Source organism: Nannobrachium achirus (genome assembly GCF_963921795.1).
Source record: "Nannobrachium achirus genome assembly, chromosome: 1".
Lineage (NCBI taxonomy): Eukaryota > Metazoa > Chordata > Actinopteri > Myctophiformes > Myctophidae > Nannobrachium > Nannobrachium achirus.
Window position 1 is genome coordinate 20,671,083 of NC_137810.1, and position 26,069 is coordinate 20,697,151.

Genomic DNA, 26,069 nt, shown 5'->3' on the forward strand with positions numbered 1-26,069 from the left:
CAAACCGGAGTGACCCGCCTCCAGGCTATATAAACCCCCGGAGGCGGAAGTAACATCCTCTTTTCACTCTCTGCGATATCACATTCAGATAAGTTGAAACTCAGCCTTTGTATTATTATTCTTCGCGCATTAGCCTAAAGCGGTGGCATTGGAGTCGCCCACTGGCGAGTGTTGAATTAACCCGTACTTAAGAATACTTATTCTTGTTCCGTCCTAAATCGACGGTTATTTCCTTTTATAACAAAGGATTATTACTGCTTGTTCAGGCCTTCGCCGAAGCAAGCGTGGCATAGCATTAGCCGTTAGCTTGTTAGCTCGTCTGCTATTGTTAACGTTAGCTACACTGCTTACCGCTTGTTCAGGCCCTGCCCGAATCAAGCGTGGCCTAGCCTTAGCCGTTAGCTTGTTAGCTCGTCTGCTTCTGGTTAACTCTATCTACAGTGCTTCGCCATGGATCCCCTGGCCTTCCTGCCGAGGCAATGTCCAGGCTGTCCAGGACTCATCGACGGACAGGATCTTCACCATCTCTGTGTCGGCTGCATGGGCGTTGCACACGCCTTCTCTGCACTGAGTCCTCAGGGGAGAGCAGGACCTTTCTGTGACTGCTGCGTGGCCTACGACCACGATGTACTGATACACCGGTTCTACCTAGCCAGGGCAGGCCTCGGGGCCTGCGCTCCACCAGGTGGGTCCACTGCTCTCAACCCCACAGCCCAGTCTTTCCTTCCCCAGGCGGCCCGCACCGTTGGTCAAGGTGCGGCGCTGCCTTCCGGAGATCCGCTTGGCAATCAGCGCGCCATTCCAAGTCAAGATGGCGCCGTGCTACATGAGACACCGCCTGCCGCGCAACCGACCGCAGCTAGCTCCACTGTCACTGGAGCTGGCGGGTCTGGTGAAGTCGCCGCTAAGAAGGCGACCAAGAAGGCTAACATCCAGAAATCTCCGGTAGCCTTTTCCCCTTCGGGCGCGGTGCCCAAAAAGAAACGCTTGGATGTGACCGTCGGGGACGTCCCCCTCGACGTGAGCATCACCAAAACAGTCCAGACCTTCAGGCGAGAGTCGGACCTGAGCTCCTGTCAGAGCGAGGGTTCTGGTTCTGAATACTCTGGATACACGGCCGAGGAGGAGGAGGACTCCGTCGAGGACGAGGGTTCTCGACTCACGGTCACTGTGAAAGGTAATGCCCCTGCGGCTCCAGCACGTCAACTGGACGCCGCAGGGAGCTCCCAGGCCTCCTCAGGCACCACTGCCCCTCCACCCGCCAGTCAAGCGAGTGAAGCGGGAGCAGAGGACGTCGATTCTGCAGCAGAAATGCTGGATCATCTCACAGTCTACATGAGAGCTCTGGCCAGAGTTGGAGAGGAGTTGCCACCTCCTCTCCCCTCTGAAGAGGCCGAGGATGATGACGAAATGCCCGGGCAGGAGCCTTCGGTTCCCGCCCCGTATGTCCTCTCCAGGCTGCCGCTGGTGAAAGGTTTCACCAAGGCCCTCCATTCCTCATGGAAGACACATAAAGACCCCAGGAAGCTGCCTTTTTCTGTGTTGGATTTGGTGGGCGGTGCGGAGGCAGGCATGTCCACCTGCCCTAACCTGGACCACCTGTTGGCACAATCTTTTCTGAGTTCCGTCAGACCCCAGTACAAGGATGTAGGCACAGCTAAAAACGGGCCGTTTGTTGGCCCCGTCGGCACCAACCCGCCGGGGTTCACTGTCCTGGAGGACAAGCTGCAGTCGGACAGGGCTCGTAACGCCTACCGGTCCGCTGCTCTGGCCGCTAAGGACCTGAATCTGATCCAGCTCTTGCTCGCTTCCACCAAGGACCTGGTCAAAGGTCTGCCCACGGGGGAGCACACAGCTGAACTGAACACTCTATTTGACATCATGCTGAAGGTCAATTGGCATGCGGTTAAGTGGATGGGCAGGTCCATGGACTACAACCTCCAGTCTGAGAGAGCCCGCTGGCTCGACTATGTCGACCTCGAGCCTAAGAGGGACGTGGGCGAGAAGCCTCTAGGTCCCCGCGGGGAGATGTACAAGTCTCTCATAAACATGGAGAACAGTCCCACCACCCTCATGGGTGGGGGCTTGGAGCTGCTGCAGGGTAGAGTTACCTTCTTCAAGGCGGCTAAGGACATCGTCGAGTCCACCACAGTGCCACAGGATGAACCGCAGCAAGCTAGGAGGACGTCCCGCTCCTCCCGCGCCAAGGAAAGGGGCCGCTCTGCTTCCTTTAAGAAGCACTCGTCTTCCTCCAGGGGAGCCTCTGCAGCCAGGGCGCCTGACAGGCCCCGCAGCAAGGCTGTGGTTCCCGAGCGCGCTCAGCCGCGCCGCCCGTCCAAGGATGGCAGGCAGCAGTCTTCATACCGCGGTGGCCGCGGTAGGGGACAGCGCAAATGACACTTTGAAGAGGGGAATTGTGCTGGGGCGGGGGTCCGAGGTGTCTCTCGGTCCCCCTCCCCCCAAACGAGGGCGTTTTTCGGTACCCCGTGTCGGGGAAATGAAAATGTTAATTTTGATGCCTCCTGTGTCGACAATAAACATGTTGAAAGAGCAAAGTCTGTCTCTGTCCAACTCTCTCGCACTAGCACAGACGACCCCATCGTGCATGCCTCCTGTAGTAATGATGAAGTCCTGTCAGGACTCGATAATCAATCACAGGTTTTATCAGAATCCAGTAATGTTAATGTCAAACAATTATGTGGTTCCTCAAGCGCGCGAGTGGGATATCCCTCGCGTCGACAATATGAATCCTTTATGCATGCCTCCTGTAAGAATGATGGAGTCCCGTCAGGACTCTTTAATCAGTCAGAGGTTTTATCAGCAACCAGTAATGTTAACGTCAAACAATTATATGGTTCCTCATGCGCGCGAGTGGATTTTCCCTCGCGTGAGCGATGCTATGAATTTAACCTTGAGTCAGAAATTCTGTCGGCCTACTATGAGCCCGGGTCAAGGGACAAGCATAAAGGCCTTAGAGCAGGTATTAAACGTAAAAGTTCCTCTCCTGTCAGGGGAGAATGCTTTAGTTGTGGGCGAGTCTGTTTATCAGTCGAATCGCTTTGCTCTTCCTGTCGCTCTATCGAGCGAAAACCGAACGCTTCCGGTTTCACCGGATACGGATTCGCTAGCTCCCCGCTTCCGGTCCGGCCGCAAAAGAGCTCCGCTAGTCAAGCGGTACAATCAGAAGGTGTTCCCACCTTGCGGCCTATTGAACCCCCGCGCTCCGCATCCGGGTGTTCCGGATACGGATACGCAGGTTCCCCACTTCCGGTCCCGCCGCAAAATAGCTCCGCTAGTCAAGCGGTACAACCAGAAGGTGTTTCCGCCATGCGGCCTATTGAACCCTTGCGCTCCGCATCCGGTCGTTCCGGATACGGATACGCAGGTTCCCCACTTCCGGTCCGGCCGCCAAAAAGCTCCGCCGTCACGGAAGCACAGTGGTGGGGTTTCTCTCGCTCAAAACACGCTAGCACGCTGTGCGCGCCAGTGGAAGTTATGCAACCCGAGCCATTGGGTATTTCGAACGATAACCAGGGGTTACAGGTTACAGTTCGCAGATATACCCCCGCTTTCGAGCAGGGTTATTCATACCAGAGCATGTGGTTTAAAAGCAAGTCTTTTGAGAGAAGAGATCAGCTCATTGCTAAGCAAGGGTGCTATAGTGGAGCTGGACAGGACCCAATCCCGCATGGGATTTTGGAGCCGTTATTTCCTGGTGCCCAAAAAGGGGGGGGGGCTACGTCCCATCCTGGACCTAAAGGCACTAAACGTGTACCTGAAGAAGTACGTTTTCAGGATGCTAACAGTACCCACCATGTTACGGTCGGTCAGGCAAGGGGATTTCCACTGTTCAGTGGATCTGAAGGATGCTTATCAGCACGTCCAGATTTATCCCCCACACAGGAAATTCCTTCGGTTCGCCTTCGAGGGTCGCCTGTACGAGTATACAGTACTCCCTTTCGGTCTGTCACTGAGCCCGAGGGTTTTCGTGAAAGTGACCGAAGCAGCCATCGCCCCGCTGAGACAGCAGGGCGTCAGGTTGGCGACGTACATCGACGATTGGATGATTTCAGCGAGCTCCGCCCACGAAGTGGCGCGTCACACACAAGTGGTTTTGGCTCACCTGAAGGCCTTAGGTTTCATAGTCAACCACGGCAAGAGCATGCTGACTCCAGCAAGTCGTCTTACATTCATTGGGGTCCTTCTGGACTCATCCGACATGTCGGCCCGTCTCTCAGAGGAGAGGGTGGACAGGTTTCGGGAATGTCTCGACTCCTTTCAAGTGGGCCAGGAGGTCACTTACAGGAGTTGCATGGTACTGACGGGAATGATGGCTTCCGCAGTACATCTGTTGCGTTTGGGCAGGTTTCATATGAGACCTTTTCAAAGATGGATGTTATCCCTCGGGATCCCGCCCTCCTTGAAGTACAAGAAGGTTACGGTTTCCCCTTCCTGCGCGATCGCCCTGTCTCCGTGGCTGGTGGAGGGATTCCTCACCAGCGGAGTCTCGATTGGCGAGGTGGTTTCCCACAAGTCGATCACGACAGACGCCAGTCTCAGTGGATGGGGAGCCACTTTCGAGGGGCGCACAGCGCAGGGGCTTTGGCCTCTGGAGATGAGGGGTCGTCACATCAACTATTTGGAGTTGATGGCTATACTCCTGGCGCTCAAGCATTTCGAGCCTTGGATTTTGCATTGTCACGTCCTGGTCAGGACAGACAATACGACGGCCATGTTTTATGTCAACAAACAGGGGGGCCTGTCGTCGTTGCCACTGGACCGTCTGGCTCGAGAATTGACGGTTTGGTGCTTGTCGCGCCTCAAGTCGATCAGGGCCTCACACGTCCCAGGTCTCCTCAACAGCGGAGCAGATCTCCTGACCAGGGGAGGTCCTCGCTACGAGGATTGGTCTCTCCACCCCAGGGTGGTGAGCCAGATTTTTCGCAAGTTTGGTCAGCCAGTGGCGGACCTGTTTGCGTCAGCGGAGAATACGAAGTGTCCGTTGTTCTTCGCGGTGAAGGGCAGTCCTCCCTTGGGGTTGGACGCCTTAGCGCACACGTGGCCGAGAGGTCTACTGTACGCGTTTCCCCCCTTCGACTTAATCCGACCCACTCTGGAGAGAGTCAGGAGGTTCGGTCTGGAGATGCTCCTGGTGGCCCCCTACAAGGGCACGTGGAGATCGGCGATCGCCCCTCTCCTTTGCGAACCGGGTTGGCAGCTGCCTCGGTGCAGGGACCTGTTGAGTCAGGCCAGGGGGGAGATCTTCCACCAAGACCTGCAGGTCCTAGACCTGTGGGTTTGGCACGTGAAAGGTTAAACCTGCTGGCAGCCGGTTTTTCTTCTGAAGTGGTTGATACCATTCAGAGTGCTAAGGCGCCCTCTACGAGGGCGTCTTATGATGGAAGGTGGAATGCCTTTGAGGACTGGTGTGAGTCGCGTGTTCCACCTGTGGTGGCTCATGTGGCGTCAGCCCAGGAAATTCTGGAATTTATGCAGAACCGCTTGAGAAGTGGTCTAGCATTTTCTACCCTTAGGGGGTATTTGGCGGCTATTAATGCCTGTCACCTGGGGGTGGCGGGCAAGGCACCTTCTAAAGTCCCGGAGGTCATCAAGTTCATGCAAGGAGTTGAACGTTTGAGGCCGGTGACTAGGTCTTTGTTCCCAGTTTGGGATCTGCAGGTGGTTCTAGGGGGCCTATGTCGGGCTCCCTTTGAGCCGCTTGTGGGGATGCCTTTGAAACTTTTGAGTTTCAAGACGGCTCTTTTGCTGGCTTTGGCCACGGCTAAAAGAGTTGGTGACCTGCAAGCTCTCTCGGTGTCTGCGGAGTGCATGCAGTTTATGAACAATGATCTCAAGGTGTTGCTCAAGCCTCATCTTAAGTTTGTTCCTAAGAACATGGTGGTTCCTAAGGAGCCTGTTGTTCTTCTGGCTTTTCATCCTCCTCCGTTTGTCTCGGTGGAGGATGAACGGCTGAATTGCCTTTGTCCTGTCAGGGCATTGAAGGCCTACTGTGACAGGACTGCTGGTTCTAGAGCTTCTTCTCAGCTCTTTGTAGAAATGGGCAATGTTCTTGTCAGAAAGCCGGTGTCTAGACCCACTCTTTCGAGGTGGATTGTGGATGCTATTAGGCTGGCTTACTCTAGTGCGGGTGTGGAAGTGCCGGCGGCACTTAAAGCCCATAGCACTAGAGGTGTGGCTACTTCGTGGGCACTGGCAAAGGGAGTCTCCGTTCAGGAGATTTGTGTTTCGGCGAATTGGTCTTCGCCTTCTACCTTTGCAGCCTACTATCACCTGGATATCGAATCCTCTTCGCTAGCGCATTCGGTTCTGGGTGCAGTTGCCTCCTCTACGTCATAGAGGAGTCGGATCTTCCCCTCCCACAGGTGGGCATGTAGCCACCTGGGGTACTTTGGGGGGACCCTGTGTTTTCCTTATATAGTGTGTCTTACTTATAAGGCGGACTTGTCCTTTTCATTTAGTTGAATGAGGCGGACTTCGGTCTGTCAGGGTCTCTCTTTATTTTCTCATATTTTCTCATGCCTTCACACCCAGGTCCGGTGGGCCTGGGACCTTCTGGGTGATGGGTCACGCCCGTTTGGGCTGTGCTCACCCGTATGAGGGGTGTGTGGGGGTATGAGAGTAGGTTGTGGCTTAGAGGGGAGTTTAAGAATCCCAAGTGGGAGGTCATCCTGGAATATTGACAGTAAACGGTAGGTTCCGTACGGAACCATTGTTTACTTAGATATGGAAGGATGACCTCCCACGTAATGCCCCTCTGTTTCACTGAATGTGGCAGAGAGTGGTATTAAGAGGATGTTACTTCCGCCTCCGGGGGTTTATATAGCCTGGAGGCGGGTCACTCCGGTTTGAGTGACAGGCCCTTCCTACCTACGTTAGTACGGGAGCTGAAGTAGTTTCTCTGAATGATCGCCAGGGGGCGTCATTACCCAAGTGGGAGGTCATCCTTCCATATCTAAGTAAACAATGGTTCCGTACGGAACCTACCGTTCTCAATTGCTCTCAAAGTCTGCTATGTACATTCTCAGTTTAGAAAGTCAGCCTTTTCTTTTTAGGCTCCTAATTCTTGGAATTACGTTTTCCCTTCTTTTGCACAAATCCATGATCACTAACCATTATGTTCAACCCCCCCCCCCCGCCCCCCCCCCCCCTTCCCCCCAAAGTTTAAACAAAGGTACTTTGAACTGAATATCAGGAAAATCCCACTGCTTCTCTGGCATAATGACGTTAAGATAATTTAGTAGATCAAAGGATGTAACCTTTTGCAAATACTTAAACTAGCTTGTTCTAAACTCAAAAACAGAAAGGTGCATGCTCTAGCACTTAATGTAGTAATCTGTTGGCATACAGAGAAAGCCATATGCCAAATAACTGTGGGACTGTGCTAAACTACAGTACATGCATGGAGATGCTGGTTACGTTGCATTGAAGTGACATTACAGTATATTGACAATGGTGTGTGCCAAATACTCAGGGGTAATAGAAACAAGAGTTGGCTCTAAATAGAGGCAACTTTTTGGAAATATAAAAGTTGATTTCAAAGTATGAGACAGCATTTTAAACAGGCTCCAGCTATCATGCAATACTACTCTGATGAGCGCAAACATTCAGAATGAGCTACTGGAATGTGCAGCCTCATTATTGCTGAAAAGGACATTTTGACATAATAGCAGATGAGTTCAAAGACCAATCCAAAGATGAGATGTGTGTCTCCATTTAATTAATGGGGTGATTAAGCAGGGGGATGTCGGATTTGCTGACAAGGCTGGCACATAGTGTATCAGCAGTCTTGAGGTACTGGGACCACTGGAGATGGATCCATCTGTTTGCCAGTGTGTGTGTGTGTGTGTGTGTGTGTGTGTGTGTGTGTGTGTGTGTGTGTGTGTGTGTGTGTGTGTGTGTGTGTGTGTGTGTGTGTGTGTGTGTGTGTGTGTGTGTGTGTGTGTGTGTGTGTTCTTCTGAAGCAACAAGCTATTTATATACAGTACATTGCTCTTAAAGTGTCAGGAAATGTCTGCACCTTTTTAGACACTGTGATTCAGATATAATTGAGCTGTGATTCAGCTGTAGGCTACAGCTTTGGGTATGGAGCCTACACGCACGCAGTACACGCAATTGCAAAAGCAAATTGCACCAATTGGAAACTAAATTGAGCTGATACTAGACTAGAGAGTTTGGTTAAGGTTTCAGAAGAAAGTGGACAGACAAAGTTAGAAGAGTCGGTTCCAGAAAATTTAAACAAAAAGTTTATATTTTTGCCAGTGACATTTCACAAACTATTAGCGAACCTACTTAGTGAAAGGTCTATTTTTTAGGCTATTTTGACACTGTAATTTGTTGTGTGTTCCTGCATCATACAAAAAAAGTGATGACATGGAATAATGTGCAATGTTGTTTGTGAATGTTGCCGAAGTTGTGTCTATGGCTGTACTTTGCAGGGTTATTATATAATAACATGGCTTGTTTTATGCTTCGTTGTTCCAACATCTGTGATTGAGTGCTTCTGAATAATGTCTTAAACTAACTACACAAGAGTGGATTGGTTTGATTGTTATGGCTGTTAGAGTTAATAGGGATGTCAGTGTGATGACACAGCAGGCCAGTGCATATACAGTATAATAGCAGGGAGCACCTTCGTGCTTGTAATGAACTGTGAATGTTATTGAGCTATTTATGGAATTAATTATATGGCTCATCCACTTGTTCAGGCCAACTGCAATTTAATTTCTGGGTAAGCCAGCAATCTAAAGAGCTACTATAAGAAAAGCATACGTCTTACTTTACTGTACACTTCGGCTGGAAGTGAATGGTGCTCATGCTACACCTCAAAGGTTAAATGGAGAGACTGAAAAGACAGACACTAGATGTTTTTCTGCAGGAGGAAGGGGACAGAGGAGAAGAACTGGTATGGATGTTGTAGTTCAACATGGTTCAACTCCACTCTCATCCATATCAGACACCATCACATCTATAATTGATTTGCTATTTGGGAGACAACCGTCTGCTCGGGCCCATGTGTGTGTGTGTGTGTGTGTGTGTGTGTGTGTGTGTGTGTGTGTGTGTGTGTGTGTGTGTGTGTGTGTGTGTGTGTGTGTGTGCATGCATGTGCCTGTGTGTGCCTGTGTGTGCATGCGTTAGACAGAAAGATCCCATTAATGCAATTCCAAGGGGAAATAAGTTGCTGGGAAGAAAAGACATGCCTGTCCAAACCCCAGGAAATGTGGATTTGCTTTGTGTTTGTGTGTCTGTGTCTTTGAGAGCAATATATTCCTGTGCTTCTATTATTAACAGTTAACAGAGATAGGGATATGTGCATGCATAAGTGTCTCTCTCTAATTGAGGTCATGTAGACAGAGTATTACTTGGGAGTAGCATTTGGTTAGGAAAGCAACCTAATGATGGGGAGGTTGTTATCAATAACTGGAAATACACCTCAAGGCACTTAAGTCTTAATGCGACTCCCAGCTTCTCAGTAACAAACAATATATATGACTTTGTTGACCGGGCATTTCCCACTGGATGTGTGCCTGTGCGGCCAAACAATTACTCTCTTACTCTCCATACTCCAATACCCAGTGTTTCTCCTGTTTTCCCCTTCCCTGTGTTTGTTGTTGGCTCCCTGTTCTCTCTCTCTCTCTCTCTGGCTGTGTGTTCAATCTGTTCATCCAGGTGGTTCGTCTAAAAGTGGTCTAAAAGTGGTGCTCCGTTTCCCCTTCAGGCTGCCAATCAATCTGCACACCTGCTACTCATCCACTCATCAGGCTCCAGCAGTTTATATTCCCTGGTTCTACTATGCTCCAGTTAGCCAACACTATGGTCAAGTTCCATTTCTCAGTCTGTACTCATTTGAGACTGGACATAGGGAAGTTTTGATATATTTGGGCAATATTTAACTAAATATGGTATGTCTCTTGGACGCATATCCGCAATGTGGCATAATCTCCCTCGAGTATAATAAAACTAAAAATCGCTTTTCCTGTTGTTACTAGTTACGCTAAAATCAGAGACCGACCGAATTCTGTTTCATATATCTTGGGTGGACAGGCTGGATTTCATTTTATGTGCATTATGTACACATTTCTGTGTAACACTGGTAGTCGCTTTTTGACAGTACAAGATGAGCTGAGCTGAATTTACAATTTAGTAATACTAGACTCTAATCCAGAGCGACAGAGGAAGTGTGAGATCAGAGTCATGAACCCTAAAGAGGTAAATGGTGTGACAGACATAGAAAGGTAGACGCCTCCTCTGGCTCTGGGGCATTGGTAAAAGAGGACTGGCAAGCTTCCAGAATTCTGAAGAACGGATGCTCGGTAGGCCAATCAGATGCAGGACTCCGTCTTTCCCACTGCAGGGGGCAGAGTGCCTTCCACAGTTCCACAGTTACGCACTTCCACCAGTCCTGTTTTACCAGTCGCGCCAATGAACTGCAGCGGCGGACAAGGTATGTCGCTTTTTATATCTGCGGAGTGTAAAGCGATAAGCGATAAGTGCGTAAATAGAACTAGAAGCAAGCTGTGTATGTCTACTGTTGTTGTTTTTATTATTATTATTGCTATATTTCTGCTTTACTTATGCATTATTGTCATTATTATGTGAAGCACTCTTGCTGTGTTTTTGTGTTTTGTTCTTTGTCTGCTTTATTTTTAAGTGAAGCACTCTGTGTTGCAGTCTCTGCATGAAGGGTGCTACTGTATATAAATAAAGTTTATTATTATAAAGTTTATTACTGCAAATATATCAAAATTACATTATATAACTAAGTAGTCTAACCAACATACTGTAAAATCGGCATAATATACTGGAGTCATTATATGAAGAAATACAAATAAAAGTGCTCACAGGAATACAATTGCAGAACGCACTTTGGTGTTATTCTCATGTATGATATACAGGAAAAAATATTTTAGGATTAGGTTAGTCCTTGCTCTGTGCACCTTAGCCTACATTTGATTAATTCCTGTGCTATTACTTGGGATGATTGTTACCAAAATTATGTCCCTGTGATAAGGTGGGAAACACATTTTAACTTCAAGTTGATAATAAAATTTGACTGTTACTGTCGCTTTTATGTTTTTGTCCTCGGTTTCCTGATGCAGAATGCAAAACTTTAAGTGTGGTCATAAATATGAGTTTATTTCATAAGCCTGTGCAGTACACTATGGAGTGCAAAACACACAGAGGACTGTTCCTATCATGTTGGTACCTTTTAGTTTGAATTCATTTCATAGACTGATCAGCCCAGTTGACGTGCTTTAGCTGCATGCACTAACTACTTCATTTAGACAGATATGAGGGCTGCCGTCTTTTAAATTCCCAGCTGAACTTTAACCACATTAACCCTTGTGTCTCAGGTTTGGGTATATGATACAGGAATTGTCAAAAAGTGTCAGAAATGACGAAAATAGTCGCAATGTGATGCTTTGTGAGCTTGTAGTGTAGATCTATATTGTGAAGTATATATGGCCTAATCCTTCAAAACAGATTCAGATCTCTCTCAAGACAGCAACTCCAGTTAAAATGTGTTAGTAATGTAAATAAAGCCACGTGGACTGGAAATGGAGGGCTGAGGGCGGACCAAACGGGCCAACATCCTGTCATCCACATTCTATTGAGCTTTGCCTCCAGAGGCAAATTCAAGGGAAAACAACAGCAGAGGGCGCTGTTTTTCCTTTTCTTTGCAGATGGGTTTCCAGATTGTATAGGCATGGCTTAATTGGTTAACTGTGCCTCAGGTCCACTTCCAGGTTTTTGGTCTGTCTCCCCGCCTTGCTCAGTGTTCTGCCAACCTGCCTCGCCTAACATCTTGCCAACCCACTTTCCCAAATGACGGCTCAGTTCACCCCGTCTGCTCTGCTCCACTGTTGTTCTGCTGCAGCTCATCATCAAACGTCTTCTCAGTAAATCTGCGTTTGAACCATTGCCAGCTGTGTGCCTGAGTTCTGCTTTCTGGGTCTCTAATAACTAAACCAGCATATTGTGGTAGCAGCTGCAAGTTAACATTTGTGTGAAATTGTATCTCATTGTTCAATTCGCTTGCTTTAAATTAAGATTGGCAGAATGGATCGGATCGCCAATCATTTTATGCTGACCCGCACAAAACAAAACATGTCTTACAAAACCCAACATGGAGATCTTGAAAGGATAAAAGATGTTCTGTGTCTCCATCTGCAGTCCTCTCTATTTCTCTCTCGCTCACTTTGCGGCTGCCACCCGCTCGCTTCCTTTTCAAGCGTTTGTGTGCATCTTTGCCATCTTACTGCATTGACTGGGAGTGTAAAGACTCAGAGGGCTTATGAGAGCTAAAGACAGAGATACACAGAGACAGGAACACAGTAAAAGCCTCAGTGTTGTAACACAGAGACTGTTCAAACGAGGGCAGACACACCAGCAGAGCGACAGATTTACGAAAGACTACAGTGTGCGACAGACAGGACTTTAACTGTACTTTGACATGAGAGCACGTTGTTACTGTAGCCATTTAAATCTCACCACATCTCTCACAGTACTCCTCCATTGTTGGATCATGAAGGCACATTGCCAGATGTTGACCCACCGCAGAAATAATTAAGCCAGTTCTGCAAAAGGCCCATTCTATTCTATTCTCTAAAATCTGTTTTCAAGATGCAAGATGTGCCAAAGTATTTGCACGCAGACTCACACGGACAAACACAGTTTTAGATTGGGGGATTTACAGAGTAGTTTGTTAGTTTGTTAGTGTTAAGTTTGTCCAGGTTGGGCTCCATTCAATAATGCCTGGGTCAGGGGATTAATAGCTTGCCTTTTAACATTCTTTATTCCCCTTTGCTGTTCTGTAGACACAGCCATTAATTGTAGTGCTCCAGAGTGTGTGTGTGTGTGTGTGTGTGTGTGTGTGTGTGTGTGCGCTCGCATATGTGCGCTCAAAGCTGTAATTCCACATGCCCTTGTCAGCGTTATTTCCCAATTGAGAAGGCCTTACTTAACCCCTACACAGTAAAACCCACAGTGTTGATTGGACTGATTTGAAAGTTTCTAATGGATTCATCTGGGTCTATTAAAATACAGAGGATTTTCCTGTAGTAGTAGTAGATTCTCTTTTTCTTTTTTCAAGATGGCAGATAAATCTGATTTGTTTTTCAAATAATCTTTAAGACTAACTGTCCACACTGTTACTTGCAAGTGATCAGATTTTGTGTATTTAAGACATTCTAAGTTGGTTGTAGTAACGGCGTAACGACACAGGAAGTAATACTAAAATCTTTTGGCCAACACTGTTATAAGACGGCGTCGCACACTGAAAACTTCACTCTACACACTCACGTCATGACAGTGATATTCAAGGGTCAGCCTGCAGGCCAAATCCAGCCCCCAGGGAACTGTATTTGTGGCCACTGGAGAGATTATTACTATAAGAATAAAATGTAGGCTACTAATGGAGGAATGTCTGTGACTCACTCAGGGTCCCAAATGAACACCTGTCGTTTGTCACCTGTTGGAAATAGCCAATCTACAATCTGATAACATATGGGTATTCCAACTAGGAAAGGGGCCACAATTGTAAAATGTGATAATTAGTCTGATTATTAGTCTGGTTGCCCTGATACTTGTTGTGATAATTGACCTGGGTACAGAGAGGATTCTGACAATGAGTATTCCATAACCGGAGTTGCAGGCATTCCCAGTGGGCATAACCCTCTTATTTGGAAAACTGATTTTATTTCAAACCACCTTGGAATGACAAAACTAAGTATTTTTGCCGTTCAGACCTGAATAACAAACAATCTACCTTCCAATCTGGATAGGCAAAAGAAAATGTGAAAGGTCTGTGTCAGCTCTATTTGTACCTAGTACTTACAATTCACCTTGGGTAATCCCTGGTGTTCACAACAGAGCTTTTCAGTATGCATGTGTATATTTGTTTGGGTGTGTGTTGGTGTGTCATGAGTTGAACTTGATGCAGGTGTCATGGGTGTTGGCACATCCTGCATGCTTTTCCTCCCATGTGTCTCTCTGTCCCCACAGCAGGAGGCAGACCGAACGTATATATATTGATCACAGCGGCTGCTTGGTCACCCCTCTACTTAACCTCACTTTCAAATGGACGATGGCTGGGAGCAGCGATCAATGGGAGCCACCGAACTCTACTCTGTTCTGTTCTATCACAGACACATTATGCCTGCCTGGACAGGCCTGGACGCATTATGATAAGAGAGAGAGAGGAAACTCAGCAATCCTAATGTACCGATTCAGCAAGGCTGTTCCATTACTCACACACAACACCCTGCTACATCAATGTGAATACAGTATATGTGCACTAATTGCTATATGCAGTTATGCACACACTCTCTCTCTCTCACACACATGTGGTTATGAGATGCCAACCCCCGATCCTCAACTCAGCTATCCTAACGGCCGCTAGATTTGACTGTGCACACACACAAGTACACACATACACGTACGCACGCACGGCGCACACCTCTCTTCCATGCGAAAGCCCCATAATTCAGACATATCCAATGCATTACTTAGAGGTGAATCAATACCCACTTAAGATTGAGGGAACGAGTTCAAACCTTACAACCCACTTATGCTCAAGCATGCATGCTTGGACAATCGCACACAGAAAATAATCTTGGCTGTTGTCATTTCCTTCCATCAACAAACAATGGCATGGGCTGTAACAACAGATCCCAGTACAGGCGCAGTATTCATCACTTTACAATATCCATAGAGATCATCCGTCTTCCTCTACCACTGGTTCTATAATGAGATTATTGACCTTCAACTAATTAGGCATCAGGCCTGAAGCCAAGGAAGAAGCTTAAATTTTTAATTAATGTTAAATAAAAAATCATGGAATGTCATGGAGTGAATGTTTATCACACATTTTTACGCTTATGAACTTAAAGGGAGAGGAGAGTTAGAGTTAGAGAGAGAGATAAAGAGAGAGGTAGCCTCTGGACTTGTTTATAAGTGAATAGTAATCACATTTCAACGATGACATCAAAGTCCTTGTGAGACCTTGTCATTATACAAATCACTGTAGCTATCTGAAGATGACAGTACCTCAAAAGGTGATGTTGGGGTATTTGCCAAGTACATTTGCACATACCTAGAATGTATCCCCTGCATTTACCCGCATTGGGGACTTACTAACCATTAGGAACAATGGATGCTAATACTGCCTGGGGAGCAGGTTGTGTCTTGCTCAGGGACACTTTGGCAGAGACTTGGCGAGCCGAGGGTTGTACCGACAACCCTCCCATTTTCAGATGGCCTCTTGCTACCACTCAACTCAACTCAACTATCTCCAACTGCCAAAATGTAATGGACAGCTATTACGGAGTTTAGGCTGCGCGTGCAGTTTATAGTTAGTGATTATATTCATTCACACTAATGTTGATTAACGTACATGGCATTCTTTTTTTCTTTAATGATGATTACTACGACGAAATAATACACTAAATCGGTCCAGTTGGAAAACTATACCTTACCTCCCTGTATTAATAAGTGTAATATGAGCAATGGGGTTTTGGACTGAACAAAAACAAGGTCAATTTCAAAGGATTCCCAGGATAGTGGCTTCATTTCTCATTTCTCACAATAGACCGAGGGACACTGTATACTTTTTTGCTGTATTGTATTATTTGCATATACTTGACTACGTACAGTAAATACAATTTTGATCTTTTATATACATTTTCTTAACGCATTTTTAGTATTTATTTAACAATGTAACTGCAGTCATAGGAAGCTTGCACAAAATAATTTCATGCACCCCTTTATACTGTACTTCGTACTTCTCTTATTGCAGATGAAAGAAACAATAAAGTTGAGTGAGGAGCCCACGTTCTCTCCCAGCCAGGGAATCATAAATACCTTGTTGTGCTCAATTTCTTTTGCCAATTTCCTGGGATAATAGTTTTTAATGTCCTCGTGAGGTTACTGGCGGGGACATTTAATTGTTAAAGGTGGACAGAACAGAATAAATGTTTTGACCTCTGAAGTGTTTCTACTTTAGTATTTTTCTCAAGGCAGCTCTGGGGGAGAGGCATTAAAATGCAGAAAGGGAGAGAGAGAAGGGAACAGGAGGGTGGACACGCTGTGCAAAGAAGCACAGCACGTCAAGACTGCCGTCTGTCCCCAGCCTGTCTGTTTAAAATGTCTATCTTTTAGGTCAAGCGGGTTCAACCAATTCTGCAGACAAAACAAGCCGATGACCACACAACGTGCAATACATATGCAGTATATGCACTCTAGAGCCCGACCGATTTAACAGTCAGACAATTTTATCGGCAGATACATAGAAGCAGAAAGTCAAAACGTTGAATATAGAAAGAAGAAAGAATACTGGTATATCAATATCGTAATTTTCTTAAATCGCTAATATCGGTATCCAACCCAAAAATACAGTATTGGTCTCACTCTGATTCACTTACATCCATCTCCACACATTAACTGTGTTGTACGGTATATACACAAACACACACGCACACGCACAGCATCTCTCAACTGAGAACAAATTGGCAAGAATTGGCACTTCTGCCCAGATTGCCTTTAAAAGGATAAAATCACACCCTCAATGTTTTCCTCTGACATCAATACCTGAGGCCTCTCTAAATTGCTTTGATCATGCACAACATTTAGACACATGCTGGGATTTGGCCCATTTGATCATAAAATCGCTCAAATCTGTATTTGCTTTGCCAATTTGACTGGGACACTGCTTTGATACAGCAAAATGCTCTACTGCTCTGTGCAGGCGAATGTTTAATACTGCACTTCGCCTACAGACCATACACTAAGAGTTGGCTTTTAACAAAAGGGGCCACTTGAGACTGTCATCTGTGAGAACTGTTCTGACACGCGGAGAAGGGGATTTGTTTACGCTAGTTGAAAAGTATCAAACAGCGTTCCTCGAGATCTGCTTAATCCAGACTTTGCATAAATTAACGAGCAGGGTATGAGACGATGAATGAAAAACAGTTAACGCATTACACACGCATCTGCTGTCAAGTCAAATAAGGACAGAACACTGCCACAGCTTCACAGAACAGAAAACAAGTTACACTTTTTGAGATACAAGTGGAAATGATAATACTTTGGAAAATAATATCTTGCCTGGGGAATCTTTTATTTTGGCATTTCTGAGGCCAGTGTCACGGTCTAAACGGCATCCTGGTAGAACGGGTCTCTGTGGGTCACACTTCAGTTGTTAAGCCTGTGTTAGACTTGGTTGTGTGTAGGTGTCATGAAACTAAGTATTAAAACAGGCATTATGCTTCTAGCATGACTGACAGTCTTTATCCACGTTGAAAGCATCCTCTTGAATTACACAAAGTGTAGGACTTTCATGAGTGAGTACACTCACATAACAGTTTAAAGAGACTTGGCAAAGCCTTGACATTGCGTAACACTGTCCAGCTGAATTACTGGCATTCCTCAATTCAATTAATGGGAATCTCTGTAAGCCTCAAACAACTAGCATGTTAATTTGCAGCTGGCTCATTAGTTTCAGAGTGATGGTATCTGCTGAAAAGCTATTCCCAGGAGAGCTGAAAGGACATTGGCAAAGAAAACATCATCAAACACCGGAATTCACTATTTGAAAGTTCGCCTTTAAGTTTGTTTGCAAGACATTTTGTACATACCGTGTAGACCTGCAAGAAGAGAGACAGAACATATCTACTGTACATACTGTAGGTGGGGGTGGTCACAATGACTTAGTCTCCACACTGTTTAACCAGGCACGTGTATTGTATATGTGTGTGTACATAAATGCATTGTGTGAGTGTGAGGAAAAACAGAGAGAGAAAAAAGTGTTAGCTCCACAACACAAACGGCAAAAGACTGGTCCGTAACTCTCAGTTACATGTGGATGATACTAATGATACTAATACTGAGGATTCTACTGCGTAATTTGTGTGAAGGAAAAGAAAAGGAGAGAGAGTAAAATAAACTGAGCTTGAAATAAGTATGTGTAGACCATGTACTAGAATAGATGCAAATAATCTTCTCCTGAGACACTTTATGTATGTGTGTGCAAGACAGTAAGAGGGATTTCATATGTGTGCGCGTCAGACAGAGGTTAGTCTGCAACATGGTTTCCCGAAGCCATCTTAGAACTAAGATTATCCACAATTGAGTGTAATGGGGCCAAATCTAAATAAATGAATAAATAAAATAAACAATGTAGAGGATGTCAATTGATAGACAGTCTGAACTGAGAATGATGCAAACTGAAAGCTGTTTAACATACTTATTTTCCCCCTGTCATGATCAGCATTTTCTGCACGCCTCCATTGTTCCCAAGGACATTGGGGTCGAAAGGCAGCAGCTAGCGTACGGTGTCAAATCCTAGAGCTAGAATGGTTTTGGGGAACGGGCTAAAGTGTTACACTGCTATCTCATCCCCCAAGCAGTTGGGGGGACCCCGGCTGTTGAGGACATTGAGCAGTCTCAGTGTCTCCTCATCCGTCCCCCAGCCATAGATCTCCATTCCCTGCCCCCCCTCGTCATCCCTGTCCTCCTCCTCTTCCTCATCCTCCCTGTCATCGCTATCGTCCGTATTGGACTCATATTCCGAGGCGATCCCCGACTCGCGGAACCTGGCAAAGTCCAGGATGCCCGGAAACTTGACGCTGGCGTCAGCCGGGGACTTCGCTTCGCCCTCGGAGACCCCCTGACCTTTCCCCTCTGACCTGTCGCCCCTCAGCGGGGGCGTAGGCGGCAGCGTGGGCGGTCGCGCTGGGAGTGGTCCGGGGGGTCCCGGGAGGAAACGGAAACACTCCAGCTTGAGAAGACACTGGTCCCTACCTAGAGGGCTTCCCAACGGCCCGCCGGACGAGGAGAAGACGTTGCTGGTGCCGTCACCCAGGAAGGGGAGGTTCAGGGTTGCTATCTCGGGCTTGGGAGTGGTGGGCTCACACAGCACCGGGGGCACGGTGGAACGGAACGTGATCTCCAAGAGACTGTCCTGGGACCCCACTGCAGATGAGAAGGGGAGAGGCAGAGAGACAGAAAGATAGAGATGGGGAAAGTGGGGAGGAGAGACAGAGCAGGAGGGATGGGCAAAAGAAGGAGGTAGAGAGGAAACCAACAGGGAGACATAGAATTTTATTTCACACATTGACATTCCATCAGGCTCTCAACCAGCCATGCACTTTATTTGAATTCACCCAGTAACAACCTAAGTACTGTAGGGGATCCATTACTGCTCTCACAGGAACAAGATACATTGTTTCAGTGTCAATGTGGTGTGCAGAACACATCCATTCAGTCTAACCCCTTAAACCCAAAATACAGTACTTAATCTGTAGCTTTTAACTTGATACAATTGTAGTGTCATTCACCCGCCAACTTCCCCTTGAATGACATTGCCGCCTCCAATTTGTATTTTCCATCCAGTGCCCAAGAGAAGACACTACACTGAACATGATGAACAAATCTTAGTAACACTTCTAGGGCTCTATACTAGGTCTGATACGTACGTTCCCCGTCTAGTCTACACCAAAACTCATGGCATGCTAGGGTTCAACTGGTTCACTTTTACAGCCACATGGTGGGACCATGCATACATGTCTTACCATGGGACAGAAAACTAGACCGACTGTGATAGGAATAAGATGGATTACTGGTGAGTGAATGCTAAATGACTGATAGTTACAGTAGGAACCAAATGGACTAAGGTTGTACAAATGGAACCAAATGGACACCTGGGGTTGTTTCTCCAATTTGTACACTCTTAGAGTTAAACTGGATTTTATAGTGTAGAAAATAAAATAAAAATAAAAATAAATGAGGACCAGCTGCCTAATGCATATCAAACTGGGGGTCCTTGAAATTAAAAAGGTTAAACATCACTGCAGACGGTGAGCTCAAAGGAAGGAAAGGGTAAAAAGCCTCCCAGGGACCAAGTATTGAACTAGGATAATATTACCAGCATGAGGCTCTCAGCAGCAGCCCACTAGGCACTGACAGCCTCACACTGTGAGGGCATGAAATGCAACTGAAGCTGTAAAATACTGTGTAATGCTCTTAAAAGAGAAACAGACTGGTGACTGACTGAGTGATTCACTCACTCACCCAGTGAATGTCCTGCCCTTCCAATCTCACTAATGTATTAAGTGAGTGAGTGAGTGAGTGAGTGAGTGAGTGAGTGAGTGAGTGAGTGAGTGAGTTGCAACTCTATAGTGTTCTATATCTCTTATTTTGTCAATTAGAGCTACTGAATAGGAAGAGGAAGAAGATGATGAAGAAGAAGAGCCAAGGTTGACTAAGAGGCTTAGAAAGGTGTGAAACTGTTATCAACAGGACAAAGACGTCAACAAAATTGTATACTGGGGACTTTGTATTGTCTTTGTGTTATGTTGTTTTGCGCTGTATTATTTTCTGTTGGAACAGACTGTGAAAATGAATAGTGCCTGTTTGGATATTCTATTTTGCCTTATTGTATTCTGAAGTTCAACTCAGATTCCATTCTACCTGCATTCTGTGTGTTCTGGCCTTTATACCACCTTTTGGATTTTGGAACTTGTTTGCTCCCTTTTTGTTTTCTTGATCGGATTGCCTACCTGCCTCACCATGCTGTAAAGCCTTGTCCTTTGCCTTTAATAAATTATAAATGATTTAAAATGTGTGGAGAACTCCTTCTGCCCCTCTGACAACACAAAGTGACAATTTTATACTTGAACATCATGCATTTATGTTTATTTTTGTGCACACATGCTGTCATGCATGTGTGTGCATCTACATGCATGTACAGTGGGTGCTTGACACATGCATGCTGGTGTATATGCACATGCAGTAATGTAAAAATAACTCACATTCCTTACTTAAGTAAAAATATCAATACTGCATATGTAGAAATACTCTGTTACAAGTATTTCGGAATTCAACACATTTACTTGAATAAAGTACAAAATACAAAACTATTGGTATGTAAATGTACTTAAAGTACCAAAAGTAAAACTTCTGGTGTTTCTGTTTTTTAAAACAGAAATGCAGAATGTCCCATTTCACAAGTTTTCTTTTTTTTAAGATTTGTTTTGGGCTTTGGGTAGTGACACGCGACAAACGTCACCCGGATCGGGAATCGAACCGGCGCGCCCCAAGTTTTCAAATGTATACAAAACTTTTGAAAAAGGCAGATCTACCATCTCGCGATGCGACGCATTGTGAGCTTGTAGATCGGCTATTTTCAAATGGCCGAAATGTATATAGGGCTGATGTGGTAATAATAATCAAAAGTACAGTACTTAAGTAAATGAACATATATAATTACCACTGCACATGTCTGCATGAGTTACCTTGTTTCCCCTATTCTGTACATATACTGTAGTGTTTTTATAACTGCGATGATATTTGAATGTTTTCTTTGCTTGCTATTTGCTATGTCCATGAATTGAATACCAAGAACTTCTGACGTAAACAAGACCGTAAAAGGACTTATTTGGGATGTTCCTTTTAGGCAGGGTGTTTAACTGTACTTCTACTGTACTACATTTTCTATTGTATTGACTATACTTGTAGGGTTCTCTATTTTTGTCTAATAAAATATTCAATCAATCAATGTGCACTCACTAGAGTTGGGTCCGGCTAACTTGACCTCCAGCTCCTGGAGCTGTTTGACCAGCAGGGAGATGTGCTGCAGTAAGTCCTTGTTCTGAAGCAGTAGCTGGTGGACACGAGCCTGGGCCTCCAGACGCGCCGTAGCCTCCGCACTCAGCTGGTCCTTTAACAGCTGGACCTGTGAAGGATAGATGAAGACATGTCAGAAGAAGCAGCAACAGGGGGGATAGTGATCGTGTCACCAAGTCAAAACAGAGACACAGGTACAGTACATGGTAATCAATTCTCCCATAGTTTGTCCCTGTCTTTCAACAATTTCTTGGCACGAGTTTGATATCTTTCGGTCAGGATTTTGACAACACAACAAAGCACAGAGACTGCTACAGTCTTCAAAGTTCAATGACATCCACTTAAACACAGAGGGGACAAAATGTATACTAGATCTCAGTGCACTTACTAGATCTCAGTGCTGCAAATAAGACTGCAGGAAACCTGAAGCAGTGTGGGTGGAGCTTTTCTCACACAGAGGTTTCACCGAAGGCACAGTGAAGCTTTTCTCACACTAGAAAAGCTTTACCTTGTTTGGTTAAAGCTATTCCCGCAGTGGGGGTAAAAGCTTAAAAAAAGTGCCTTAATTGAAACTCCCATTAACAGCATCCCAGCAGCCAGAACAGGTCATTATCAGTTACTGGGGCTGAAAAAGGCTCAACATGCACACAGACAACACCTGAGAGAATGATCACGTTGAAACAAATAGAGACCTGAATTTCAACAGCCAAATTAAAGCGCCTTTTTAGAATTTGGCAAACACTAAAACATCTCCACGAATTCAAGGCTTCATGGGGTGCGTAGAACTGATAGAAAATACGTAATTATTTGATGGACTACCCCTTTAAAATGCCCCTCTGTGCACTAACTGGCTGAGCCGAGCTGCCAAGCACCCCCCTAAGTCCATATTCCAGCATATACTGTACTATCACAGCTTCTTTTCCATGGCTCCAGTGGCTGACATGAAACTCATGTAACCTTTGAGATTAAAGCAGACCAGAATCTCCATAAAACTTATATTACATTGTGAATCATTTATGGTTGGAAGGGAGGCAGGGAGCGAGAAGAAAGACAGAGAACTCCTTCATTCCCCTCTTACACAGGGATTCATTCACAATCACACATCCTATCACACTATGACTATGACATACACACACACACACACTCACAAACACATATATCCTTGTACTGCTATACTTCTGAGGACATCAATTGATCCTCTAACCTCAACCATACATGCTCCACATATAATTCTAACAACTTCTTGATTCAAGAAATACAATATAGAAAGATACCAGTAAGACTCCCTAACTGTCACACTGCTGACATCAGTATGACATCACACCGTACACAAATGACCCTTATATAAGACCGGCATTATCTACCGACAGATTAGTAACAAGATGTCAAAATCATTGAAGGTTTACCCTACTAACCAACTGTTTACCATAGCAACCATGTTTTTTACCTTAGCAACCAACTGTTTACCCTAGCAACCAACTTTTTACCACAGCAACCATGTTTTTTTTACCCTAGCAACCAACTGTTTACCCTAGCAACCAATTGTTTACCATAGCAACCATGTTTTCTTACCCTAGCAACCAACTGTTTACCCTAGCAACCAACTGTTTACCATAGCAACCATGTTTTTTACAGGGCCTGGGATTGATGACATCAGAAATCTCCATATATGGGCATGAAAGGGATTTTGTTTCTGGAAATATGTCTGTGGGGTGCCACATTTGGAATAAAACACTTACATCACACATCTGGATATCCATACAGCCCATCTAGTTTGCCTGTGTCCATTTATGCCCATATATCTGATGACATTGGGACAATGATCTCCATATATGGGCATAAAACTTATGTTAATTAGTAAAGCCTGGGGATCTCCATATATGGGCATGAGGGGTACCCTAAAAGGGCATCATCTGGGAATAGCAAATATAGTTATCCTAGAAAGTGAAAATCTTACATCAAAGGCCATAACTACCTACCTACCACCATACTGCATTCCTCATTAAACTACCTACCAGTAAGATGCCTAAGGGAGAAAAGCAAAGGGCGAGGTTGCACCATTTCTTGGTCTTCTGGCCAGTGATGTATATCGGACCATTTAACCATATATGGAGACATCTGGTACCCAAAGATATTCACAGATATGGGCTTAATATTGATGACATAAGGGATCTCCATATATGGGCGTAAAATGGATTTGGTTCCCCTGGCATCACAGGGATCTCCATATATGGGCATAAAATGGATTTGGTTACCCTGGCAACACGGGGATCTCCATATCTCCATATATGGGCATAAAAGGGATTTGGTTCACCTGGCATCACAGGGATCTCCATATATGGGCATAAAAGGGATTTGGTTCCCCTGACATTACAGTGATGTCAGTGGCTGGTTCTACAGAGGGGATCTCCATTTATGGGCATAAAAGGGAATGTATGTATGATGATGTCAGATATCATAGACGTCATAGGACTTTCACATAACGAATAACTGAGTAAGCATGTAAACCCGTAAAATCTATATTTGGGCATGGCTGATTTATGACCTCATCATGATGACACGAGCAAACACAGCTGAATTGTATAAATGATCAGTGCAGAAACCAACAGAAGTATTTGACCAAGACTCTTCGATTTAAACATCAACAAAGGTGTGACGTTTGTTGATGGTCACGTGTGACGTGTGACGGACGGACGGACGGACGGACGGACGGACGGACGGACGGACGGTGGAGGTTTTCATAGTAAACTGCTCCCTGACGGTCGCAAATACTGGATTTAAAGGACAACTTTGTTTTTTTACAACAAGGGTTCATATTTTAGATTGTAATTAGAGAAAAGAAAAGATGTGTTAAAATGTTTTTATTTACTGCTTTCTATTGTTTTAACGATTTTAATGACTTCGTTTTCAGTGGTTGGTGCATGCGTGCAAGTGGCTAAATCTGTATTTTTAGACACAATAAGCCCATTCCCAGAATGCACCACAATTTGTCCTTGGCAGATGTGACTTATGGGGGCTAGTTAGCCATCTTTCACCGGATGTTGTTGTTTTTTCAGTGTGGTGTATTCCCCGCTGGTGAAAAAAACTGTTCTACTTCTCCTGACCCTTTGGTTGCGCTCGCAATAAACAATATCCAAACAAAAACATGGATTCTTACAACTATAGAGTGAGTGAGTTAAGAGTTACAATCTATTTATTTTGTTTCGCTGGCGGATGTAAACAGACCTGCACTGCGTGACGTAACTTGCAGCACTTCCGCCACTTAGTAATGCCGTTTACATCGCCTATTGTGGCAGGGTGGGGGCTAGTAGTGTTACTATAAATAGTAATAAAGAAATCCCTGGCTTTTTGTGTCTAAAAAGACATATTTAGCCACTTGCATGCATGCCCCCAACCACTGACATTAAAGTCATTAGAATTGCTAAAACTATAGAAATAAGTAAATGAAAACATTTTAAATTACAAACTAAAATATGAACCCTTGTTGTAAAAAAACAAAGTTGTCCTTTAAGAAATAAAAACACAGATTCAATACAAATACAATTACAGGCAAAATGTGAGCAGCAGATGTAGTATTCTAAAGCAGTGTCGGGCACAGATTGTCAGTCTTACTTCAAAGTGTTCTCCAAGTCAAATGCTAGTTGCTCAACCTACCATCTCCCCCACACAGAATATGCTGCATGACAAGCAGACAGCCTTGAGGTTGAAAATCATAACAATTAAATTTGAGTGCTACAAAAGTAGTTCAAAGAACTGCAAGGTTCCACTGTGTATGTGTCAGTAGTTAGATGAACCTTGAACATTGGAGTAAATATTGTTTGCAATGCTATTAAAACAAGAATGGTCTGATGGAAAGATATTTATTGTACGATGGTGTCGCTACCCGAAAGGAGACTACAAGCTCATAATACATTGTGTGAGCTTGTAGATCGACAGTAAACTTCTACGTTAAATAAACTCTGAGTATCAAATCTAACTAGCCTGGTAAACCATTCCGATCGTGTGAATTCACATTATCATGTCTTTTCTGCAGACCAGTCTGGCCACAAGCACTATAGGCTTTTTGCAGAAACTAAAAAGTGAAAGAACCAAGCGTTTGGGGCCAGACCGTTCTGCAGAAGACACATGATAAGGTGAATTCACGTGACCGGGATGGTTTACCAGGCTAAAAGCGGACCCAAATAGATCCACTATTTATCTCAGAGGTTTTAATTTACTCATGTCTTATTGCCTGCGAAGCATTTTGTGACTCTGTTCTAAAAAGCGCTGACAAATCAATAATAATTACTAGTCTTTGAGTCTGTGCCATTTTAAATACATACTTTTGTGTGGTACGGTCACTGAAAAAAAGGTGGGCTGTTTTCAGAGCCAATAGAAAGCGCTTTGCATCATGTGGATGGAGGAAAAAGCCATTCAGAGGCATAATGACT

The 26,069-nt window shown here is 45.1% G+C and overlaps 1 protein-coding gene across 1 annotated transcript in view; it reads right to left on the reverse strand.

Moving 5' to 3' along the window:
- The window catches only part of LOC308292007 (carboxyl-terminal PDZ ligand of neuronal nitric oxide synthase protein-like), a 236,139-nt gene that overhangs the window by 18,114 nt on the left and 191,956 nt on the right, over positions 1 to 26,069 (reverse strand). The window contains exons 9-10 of the mRNA XM_080734199.1: positions 21,583 to 21,748; positions 18,817 to 18,987 (exon numbers count right to left, since the gene is read on the reverse strand). Coding sequence (XP_080590325.1) covers positions 18,817 to 18,987; positions 21,583 to 21,748 — 337 coding nt within the window. The remainder of the gene's footprint in view (positions 1 to 18,816; positions 18,988 to 21,582; positions 21,749 to 26,069) is intronic.